General features: G+C 37.6%; 1 protein-coding gene across 4 annotated transcripts; it reads right to left on the bottom strand.

Annotated features, from left to right (window-relative positions):
• Positions 1-1,065: 1,065 nt before the first annotated feature.
• pigq (phosphatidylinositol glycan anchor biosynthesis, class Q) lies at positions 1,066-7,920 on the bottom strand. Of its 4 annotated transcripts, none has more exons than XM_081363709.1 (11): positions 6,901-7,202; positions 5,846-6,585; positions 5,626-5,757; positions 4,567-4,687; positions 4,219-4,345; positions 3,980-4,133; positions 3,467-3,578; positions 3,285-3,365; positions 2,312-2,426; positions 2,134-2,195; positions 1,066-1,912 (listed from the first exon to the last, which is right to left on the bottom strand). In XM_081363709.1, the coding sequence occupies exons 2-11, from the start codon at positions 6,541-6,543 to the stop codon at positions 1,760-1,762; spliced, it is 1,755 nt and encodes a 584-aa protein (XP_081219835.1). In that variant the 5' UTR covers positions 6,544-6,585; positions 6,901-7,202; the 3' UTR covers positions 1,066-1,759. The 4 variants fall into 4 exon arrangements, with proteins under 4 accessions (XP_081219835.1, XP_081219836.1, XP_081219837.1 ...); XM_081363710.1 differs by lacking the exon at positions 6,901-7,202 and adding an exon at positions 7,789-7,920 and having other exon boundaries at positions 1,071-1,912; XM_081363711.1 differs by having other exon boundaries at positions 1,071-1,912; positions 7,147-7,226.
• Between the last annotated feature and the right edge of the window lie 2,555 nt (positions 7,921-10,475).

Below are 10,475 nucleotides of genomic sequence, written 5' to 3'. Positions count from 1 at the left end.
CTCTTCTGGGCCCTAAATCAGCCTGGGCCCTTAGAATCGTCCTAACCTTCCACCCCTTTACGGCGCCCTTGGATAGATAGATAGATAGATAGATAGATAGATAGATAGATAGATAGATAGATAGACTAATATGCTGCATGCATAGATAAAGGCGAGTAAATGACAGAAATTTCGTTTTTGGTTGAATCATATTATTGTAAATCTGCCTTTTGAAAATCAAAATGGATGGTGTACGCCTTCTGTTCACAGTGCTTATATTACAGGTTGCTGCTGCTAGTGTGACAGATGCAGGAGGGTTAATGTGACAGGGACAAGCTAAAGGTCTCGGCACTTTCAGGGAATCATCAAACGAAGATAATCCCCCTCCCCCTGAATAGATTAAAATGCAAATTGCTATATGAAGTCTTTGTGCCTGCCCATTGAGATTAGAGCTACATGAGGGTCTCAAGAGAGACAAGGGGACATCTGGACCCTGCATCAAATTCTATACCAGCCATTAAAACCATAAACGCTCACCCCCATCATATACACAATGACGCTTGTTCTCCTAGGATGAGATTTAATAAAATTTGATCAATTACCTTTGTACGCTCATGTATAGAGAGCTTCTCAGCTTCCAATAAATTAGTATATGACCATACACTGTATAACATAAGCACATACTTACATGTGACTATACACAATACAGATCAAATTAATATTTATCTATGTAAAACAGGAGATGAACTGTGGAAATAAACTGTAATAAACAGATATTTCAATTTTGACTACCCATCAGATACACACACAAAGGTGTGAGTCCCTCAACACAAACATGCAGGTGAATCCCCAGCTCATTTGTTTTTCATGTGTCATTCAATAGTCAGTTGCTACAGCACTCATTGTTGTATTGTGCTCTCAAGTCTAGTCTGAGCACATTCTTCACAGGTTGTGCTCCCAAACAAAAGATCCAACACTAGTTTCATTAGTATGTTTCTGAAAATGGATAAACTTTAAATAGCATTTGTTTATACTAAGTGCAAACATGACTCGTATGAGAATGATTTAAAAAGATAGCACAAAGATACTGTAACGTGTAAAAGGATTAAACTTTATTGAGGTAAATTAAGGGTTTAAAAATTAACATCAGAAATGTATATTTTGATCATGATCATCAGAATTTATACAAATCATGTTTTTATTCAATCATTTATATTAATAACAATAGCTACAAAACAACATTGATTTTTGCAACACTGACATAACACGCGGTTCATGGTCAAATACTTTAATACACAAATCTATATTTAAACTCAACACCGAGAGCCAGATCACATAAATCTAGATTAGACTCAGAAAACTTTAAACACATGAATTTGACAAACTTCTACATTCCCTTTCCATCTCATGAGAGACAGCAAAAAACTGAAGAGAAGTCAAAAGTTTTACTTCCAGTTCAAATGATCCTGATGAAATTATGGTTTTGATATAGTGACTAGTCTTAAAAGTACATTTATTTTTAAAATGGCACATCTTCAATTTTATACAAAAGTGGTAGAAGAATAAATACAAAACATAATCACAGTTTCAATCAAAGATACTGGTCAGTGTCTGGAAAAGGAAAGATTATGATTTAAATCAACAATGTAGGATTATTTCCATTAAAAGCCTAATTAAGACTATCTTGAAAGTCAGCGAAGTCTGACCAACACAGCACCTTCTCCCAGTGCGCACGTGTCTAGCTGCTGACTTCTAGGGGGTCTTGCAAGATCCCCCAAAGTTAGTCCGTCTTAGTAGTCTTCTGCTTCCAGGGGTAAATGAGTTCTCCTACAAACAGTTTCTTGGACAATGCGGCCCAGGAATCCTTAGGGTAACAGCTATAGGTGGGTGTCCGGTAACACTGCAGTACAGAGCTGAACTTTAATGGGTTGATCTGAAGATGGAGAGAAAAGAAAAATACATTTTTCATTTATGTTTGCTCATCCGGAACACGATTCATTATCAAACCTCAGAGACAAGTAAAGCACATCCAGTGTTTGCAGTGATTACGTATAATACAATGAGCTATTCAATAGGTCAAACCCAAACCTTAAGTGAAACCCAAGCATAAATAAACTATAGGATGACATTCTGTTTAACCAATAACCAACCTACCTCCATCATCAGGTGAAGAGGAGCTCCTGGCTCCTGACAAAGCACCTTGAATTTAACCCCCTCTGGAATCCAAAGAGATTCATAAAGTACCTTTACTAATTGATCAATCATCAATAAAAAAAAGCTTGTCAAAAGTTATGAAGGTTTTCTTTCTTCAGTGTTATACAGTATGGCTCACCTGCCAGTCTGTACGGTCTGCAGATACGTAGGCCAATGGCAAACAGGGGGAAGGAGTTGATGAAGTCGACACTGAGGTGAATCACTCCCTGAAACAACACCACCACCAGCCGCAGCTAGAAACAGACAGAGAAACAACATGCACATCATAACAACTCATGTCTAAGATATTTCTAGATTTATGATTTATTACTTATATTAGAGACATTTTACATCTAAAGTTGAATTTAAAACCCACATTTCTCTGCTATTTGCTTTATGTATTATGCATTAGTAGAGTATCAAGTGCTACGGCACAGCCATGAACCAATACATTCAGTAGACTTGTATTAGAACAAAACCAGTAACAACCTGTTACGTGCACTACAGTACAAAAGTGTGGGATCAGTTTTTTTTTTTTAAAGAAATTAATAGTTTTATTCAGAAAGGAAGGATTAAATTACAGGAAAGAAGTGACTGTAAAGACTTACATTATTGCAAAAATTATATTTCAATCAAAAATTTTGAACTAGTCACCAAAAAAATCATGAATTTTTTTTAATCCGTTTTCACAGAAAAATTAAGTCTGTTAACTGTTACTGTTTTCAACATTGATAATGATAAGAAATGTTTCTTGAGCAGCATATCAGCATATTAGAATGATTTCTGAAGGATCATGTGACACTGAGGACTGGAGTACTGATCCTGATCAGAGGAATAAATTACATTTTAAAATATATTAAAATAATAAACAGTTATTTTGATCAAATAAATGCAGCCTTGGTGAGCATAAGAGACTTCTTTATAAAAAAAAAACAACAACAACAAAAAAAAAACCTCTTACTAACCCCAAACTTTTGACCGGTAATGTACATGCACAAAACATGCTCAAGAGCTTAAGACTTTACAAGTGTGAAATTAGCAGAGAACTGGATCAGAAGCTCCAACGGGACTGGAATAAGGATGAAGTTGAAACTCATGTCAGAGTGACTCACCAGGGTAAAGACCAGGTAATACAGGGCAGTGGTGGGAAGCAGGAACAGCAGAATCGTAAAGAGCAAAGTGCCAATGAACAACTGCAAAGGAAAGAGAGCAGAGTCAGTCATGTTTTGTAAGGTTGTGTTGAATAGCAAGTACATGAATGAGGGATATAAAAAGTGTGCAAGAGGAGATGCACCTGGTCCAGGTCGTATGAGCACGAGTCAACCCTCTGCCTCAGTACATTCCATTTCTTCCCCCTGAAGAGCCGCCACAGGGAGGAAAGACCATAGATCTTCAGACAGTACAGCCTGACCAGAGAGAAAAGAAAGTACAGTTCACAACAAAGAAACTGCAATTCTCAGAAAAGATTAAAAGTCCTAGAATGTTGTGTAATATGTCAATAAAATCCTCAAGACTGTAAATAAAGATGGCAAGTCACTGACCAGACAGATTTGAAATATAACCTCAAAGAGACAGTACACCCAAAAATTGACCCCCAAGACCTGTATAACTTTCTTTCATGCGTGGAACATAAAAGTCACTTTTATTCCAACAATGTAGGTAATGGTGACCTCAAGCGGTCCCTTTATGTGGCCCAACGTAATTATAAAGGTTGAAAGATTGAGACTGCCCTCTACTGGAAAACGCTGGAAGTGCATGAACATGACAGTTAGAAAACTACATGCAGAACTACAGAATTGAACCTCACCTTGCCCCATACACATAAAAACAGTAGATGTGAAAAGTCAGGAGGGCCACAATGTCGGACAGTATGGAAAGAGCAAAGGTCAATCCCAAGCAGGCTGAGAGTCCAACATACCACAGGATCCTCTCAATGAAAGGAGACATGAGGTGGATGTAACCTGCCGACACAAGCACAAGACATACATGAGCTTCTGTAATAAGTTTAAAACGCCAAGAGAGCGCCTCAACTGAGGATGTACTTACTGATCCACAGATGGATGTGATAGAGAAAGAATCTCCCCAGCACCTGGTCGAGAGCTCTGTTCATCTTCAGTCCAGCAGGAGCTCCCATCAGCCACTCTAACAGCTCCTGGAGCTCTTTAGCCACACGCTGCGAGATACGATTTTTAAAAGAAATTAATACTTTTATTCAGTACTATCAATATTATTATTATTTATAATGTTACAAAAGATTTCTATTTCAAATAAATGCTGTTTTTTCTGAAATTTAGTAATATTTCACAATATTATTGTTTTTACTCTTTTTTCATTAAATACATTTTACACATTTTTAATTAGATCCGCAAAAGTAATGTTATGTGCCATACTTACATCTGCCACAGGTACCAGAGTATCCGCTAATTTGCTGATACGATTCTCCCGATAAAGCCACGAGACAAGCAGCAAACCAAGGGCTATGTCCACAAGAAAGGACACAAAAATGTTTGCTTTTCTGCAGACGAGTGAAAAAAGAAGGGTATGAGATTATGTTATAACAATAATATAACAATAATGCCATAACATGGTACATCGTACAAAAGGCACATGTTTTAAAAATGAAAAAACAACAACTATCAATTACTCACGCTCATGTCTTTCCAAACCCCTAAGGCTTTTGTTCATCTCCGAAACACAAATTAAGATATTTTTAATAAAACCTGAGTGATTTCTGTCCCTCCATTGATAGCTACTCAACAACCAACTACCAAGAGATCGTAAAACTGATTCATATGAATCAAGAGGTTTATTCCAAATTTTCTGAAGAGACTCAATCGCTTTATAATGATGAAGAGATATAATTTAGGTTTTTATTTACATATAAATATTGATCAACGAACATAAACAAAATCTCAATTGTACATGCTTTAACACACAAGAATGAACCTCATTGGTTCTTGAGGAAGCTCAAACATGCTGTGTAACACGAGAATGAACCTCATTGGTTCTGGCAGAATCTCAATCGTACCTGCTTTAACACATGAGAATGAACCTCATTGGTTCTCGCACGTCAAGCAAACATGCTTGAGCTTCGATTTACCACAATTGATGTGTGAGTTGATGAATGTTTATATGTGAATAAAAGCCTAAATTCAATATATTCATCATATAAAACAATTGTGTCTCTTCAGAAAATATGGAATAAACTGCTCAATTCACATGGATTAGTTTTACGATCTTTAGTTGCGTAGCTGGCAACGGAGAGACAGAAATTACTCAGATTTCATCAAAAAGATCTTCATTTGTGTTTCAAGATGAACGAAAGTCTTACAGGTTTGGAACAACATGAGGGTGAGTAAATGAATTAAATGAAATTTAAATTTTGGGGTTTTAAAAGATTTTCTTTTTCGCTATCAATGATGCTCTTACATGTCATTGACTTAAGTACTATACCTCATAAAATCCATGTGTGTGGCAGCTTTTGTTGGGGAGAAAACAGTCTTGAAATGAACTGCCCTGTACCCTGACTGAACACAGGTGGACAGCTTGCTCGAGATGAACAGCACTGGCCGACTATGCAAAATCCTGTAAAATACCAAAAGATTTGAATTTCAATTTTCTCCATCACTCTTCAGTATTGGTAACAGGTTCAAGCTGAAACACATTAACTCACCTGAAGCTGCAAAACCAGTGCCACAGAGACAGCAACCACGTTAGGAAGATGCAGACCGGAACAGATGCTTGTTTTAGAAGCTCTGCAATAATACTAGCCTCTCTGCCTTCAGACTGCCAGTGGGTGAGTTTGAGAGGCCCGTCGTCATATTTGTCCAGGAAAAAGAGAGGCTGACTTTGAGCCACTGTCTGGAAGACCAAGCGCAGCTCTGAAGGCTCAATGTCAGACTTCTGGCTGACCTCCTGTACCGGGTGAAGCTGGGACAGCATAACCTTCCTCTGGTCGTAATGAACGAAGATGATCTTATCTTCCTCGCTGCTGTCATCATCATTCTTCTCCTCCCCGTCCTGTAGAAGTTTCCCATCGTTCTGGACCACCTGGCAGGTAAAGCCTGTTTTGCCAATTTCACGGCTCAGCTGCAGCCAACATTTCTGTGGAAAGATGGTACTCAGGTCTTTTAGAAAGCTGTCCATTCCTTCTTTACCTTCTTTGGGCATACTCCAGGAACCCAGGACGGTGAGATTCACTTGAGACTGGCTCTGCATCTGACTCAAGTACTTCTTCACCTGACCTGGTATGAACGGGTAATGAACGACGGCCAGAACCACAGCAGAATTGTGACCTGGGATCCAGTGGCCAAACAGCAGGCCACTGTCAGCAGTATTGCAGCACTGGGGAAAGAAGATCTTCAGCACCATGGTTGTGTGCTATAAAGTCCAGCAACAGCGAAAGATACAGTCCTGTTTGGGCAAAAAGGCACAATTAAAAGGCTGGAAGCCTATAATATGTACAATTGATAATATGCATATATTATCAATTATAAAGCATAGTTTTGTGTTATCAAGTCAAAAAATGAACGTGTAGTTCGCTTAACAGCATCCACTGATCGAGCGAGGACAGTTTTGTACTCGTGCCCTTCAAATGCATTGAACACTCGGGTCGTTTCTATGGAAACCACACGCTCCGGGCAAATATATCGATTTAATTTGCAATATTACCATGACCAAATGCGGGGACATGTTGCTGTAATTAGTAGTAAAGTAGTCAAAAACTACCTGTGGATTTAAGATGTGGATTTTGAAGGTCCGGGACTTCTGAGAAGTTGCTTTTATCTTATTACTGACAACGAGCAAGTTAACTGTAATATATGCGTTAAATAACACTGGCATACTATCAAATAAAAAAAAATAAAAAAAAAATTGGTCACGCAAAATCATAGGGAAATAGTACCAGAGAGATAACAGTCCAGTCCAGACTCTCGTTTAACTGAAAACCATTCCATAGGAGTAAACCGATCATACCGTTCGTAACTTCGTATTGTTGATAGTCCGTCATTAAAATTCCGCCGAGTGAACTCAAGGGATATTTTCAGTTCCGACCCAAATGGCTCAAGTAACGTTTGACTTTATTTTACAATTACAGGTTTCCAACGTATCTCATGTTATAAATTATAGTAATAAATTATTTAAAATTTAATTTAATAAAAATGTAATCAAATTTAAATGTAGCCTAAATGCATTTCCAGCTCAACTGTTATTGATAGTGAGCAAACTGTTATTAAGATTTAGCTGTGAAGGACATTATACTCGTTAATAACAATCGTAGCATTTTAGTGTGATCCTTACTCCAAACCTATTGATTACCATTGTAATTTTTTGTTTATCTCATTGATTTCATCTCACAATATTTCCTTTGCATTACGTCTTTGTTTTAGGCCTATAAACAGACCTACAGTAGCCAGCCAGACACATTTAAATCCAGACTGAAAACACATCTGTTTACATTTACTAAATGAGTCCTACTGATTACACTGTATCTTTATTTATTTTTTTAACGCATAGCCTATGTTAAGATTATTTTAAGCACTTTGAATTGCCATTATGTATGAAAATGAGTTATATAAATAAACATGTATTGCCTTGCCTATAAAAGCGTCTACTTACATGAACTGTCGACCGGTGAATGTGTCTGAAATGGGAATCGTAACCCAAAGGAAACGTTATTATCTTAACATTCAAGACAATATGGGGCCACTAAAGAACCAGCTTTTCTGTCCTGATAACAGCATCACACATGATAAGACTTGAATTTTAGGAGGGAACCGAAGCAAAAATGAACAAAAGCAATGGATAATTAAAGCTGCAAGCAGCGATGAAAGGGCCCTCGCACCCGTGCCATCAACACTCGGTGGCTTTAGGAAGACAGAGCATGGTTGGGAAATGTACATTTAAGGAGGTATATATAGTAAGAGTATGTCAAAGTTAGTAACAAAATGTTTTGTATAATGGTGATAATAGCATGCTTCATGACTCAGCTAAGTGTTGCTAGCATGTTTAGTCTGTTTCTAGCATGCTTAGTACACAATAATTATGTGGTTAGTACTGCATTACTGTGTTAACCATGTCAGTTTCTGTTGCCAGTAGGTGGCGTTATGACTATAGCTGAATATGAGCATGGATGTGTGTTCAGGACAGAACTCTTATCAAACGTGTGAAGTTTGGTGCAAATTGGAAATTGCCTTCTTGAGTAACAACAAAGTCATGTTTCATTGAATTAGCATTCTTTAGCACTTAGCTAAGCATTGTTAGCATGTTTTAACATGTTTCTAGCATGTTTAGAACTCAATGGCATTTTTAACATGTTGCTAGAACGGCATCAACGTGTTAAACATGTCACTTCCTGTTGCCAGTAGGTGGCGCTATTACTATAAATGAACATTCTCATGTAGATGTATTCAGGCCATGACTCTTATCAAAAGTGTGAAGTTTGGGGCAGATTGGACATTCCATGCCTGAGTTACAGCAAATTCCTATTTAATTGCAATAATAGCATGCTTTAGCACTTAGCTAAGAGTTTGCTAGCATGTTTTAGCATGTTTCTAGTATGTTGTTAGCATGTTTAACACTTGCTGGCACTTTTTTATATGTTATTAGGAGTCCATAACAGTGTTAAACATGTCACTTCCTGTTGCCAGCAGGTGGCGCTATGACTGTAACTGAATATAAGCATGGTCATGTGTTCAGGACAGAACGCTTATCAAAAGTGTGAAGTTTGGGGCAGATTGGACATTCCATGCCTGAGTTACAGCAAATTCATATTTAATTGCAGTAATATCATTCTTTAGCACTTAGCTAAGTGTTTGCTAGTATGTTTTAGCATGTCTCTAGTATGTTGGTAGGATGTTTAGCACCTACTGGCATTTTTTTTATATGTTATTAGGAGTCAAGAACAGTGTTAAACGTCACTTCCTGTTGCCAGCAGGTGGCGCTATGACTATAACTAAATATGAGCATGGACATGTGTTCAAGAGATAACTCTTATCAAACGTGTGAAGTTTGGGGTAGATTGTACATTGCCTTCTTGAGTAACAACAAAGTCCTGTTTCATTGAATTATCATGCTTTAGCACTTAGCTAAGTATTGCTAGCATGTTTTAATATGTTTCTAGCATGTTTAGAACTCAATGGCATTTTTAACATGTTGCTAGAACGGCATCAACGTGTTAAACATGTCACTTCCTGTTGCCAGTAGGTGGCGCTATTACTATAACTGAATTTGAGCATAGACATGTGTTCAGGCCATGATTCTTATCAAACGTGTGATGTTTGGGGCAGATTGGACATTCCATGCCTGGGTTACAGCAAATTCCTATTTAATTGCAGTGATAGCATGCTTTAGCACTTAGCTAAGTGTTTGCTAGCATGTTTCTAGTATGTTACTAACCTGTTTAGCACTTGCTGGCTCTTTTTTATATGTTATTAGGAGACCACAACAGTGTTAAACATGTCACTTCCTGTTGACAGCAGGTGGCGCTATTACTATAACTGAATATTCTCATGTAGATGTGTTCAGGCCATGACTCTTATCAAACGTGTGAAGTTTGAGGCAGATTGGACATTCCTTGCCTGTGTTACAGCAAATTCCTATTTAATTGCAGCAATAGCATGCTTTAGCACTTAGCTAAGTGTTTGCTAGCATGTTTTAGCATTTTTCTAGTATGTTGTTAGCATGTTTAGCACTTGCTGGCACTTTTTTTATATGTTTTTATGTCCACAACAGTGTTTAACATGTCACTTCCTGTTGCCAGCAGGTGGCACTATGACTGTAACTGAATATGAGCATGGTCATGTGTTCAGGACAGAACGTTTATTAAAAGTGTGAAGTTTGGCGCAGATTGGACATTGCCTTCTTGAGTAACAACAACATCCTGTTTCATTGAATTAGCATGCTTTAGCACTTAGCTAAGTATTGCTAGCATGTTTTAAAATGTTTCTAGCATGTTTAGAAGTCAATGGCATTTTTAACATGTTGCTAGAATGGCATCAACGTGTTAAACATGACACTTCCTGTTACCAGTAGGTGGCGCTATTACTATAACTGAATGTTCTCATGTAGATGTGTTCAGGACAGAACGCTTATCAAAAGTGTGAAGTTTGGGGCAGATTGGACATTCCATGCCTGAGTTACAGCAAATTCCTATTTAATTGCAATAATAGCATGCTTTAGCACTTAGCTAAGAGTTTGCTAGCATGTTTTAGCATGCTTCTAGTATGTTGTTAGCATGTTTAGCACTTGCTGGCACTTTTTTATATGTTATTAGGAGTCCATAACAGTGTTAAACATGTCACTTC

The sequence above is a fragment of the Scardinius erythrophthalmus genome (assembly GCF_964197995.2).
Source record: "Scardinius erythrophthalmus genome assembly, chromosome: 1".
Classification (NCBI taxonomy): domain Eukaryota; kingdom Metazoa; phylum Chordata; class Actinopteri; order Cypriniformes; family Leuciscidae; genus Scardinius; species Scardinius erythrophthalmus.
This window is presented reverse-complemented; position numbering and strand designations above follow the sequence as displayed.

What these genes read in the sequence shown, in the direction of transcription:
- pigq (XM_081363710.1), bottom strand. Translation starts at nt 6,543, where the DNA reads ATGGTGCTGAAGATCTTCTTTCCCCAGTGCTGCAATACTGCTGACAGT. An exon ending in CACTGGTTTTGCAGCTTCAG is followed by an intron (nt 5,758 to 5,845) that starts GTGAGTTAATGT and finishes GGTATTTTACAG; the next exon opens with GATTTTGCATAGTCGGCCAG. An exon ending in CTCTGGTACCTGTGGCAGAT is followed by an intron (nt 4,346 to 4,566) that starts GTAAGTATGGCA and finishes CGTATCTCGCAG; the next exon opens with CGTGTGGCTAAAGAGCTCCA.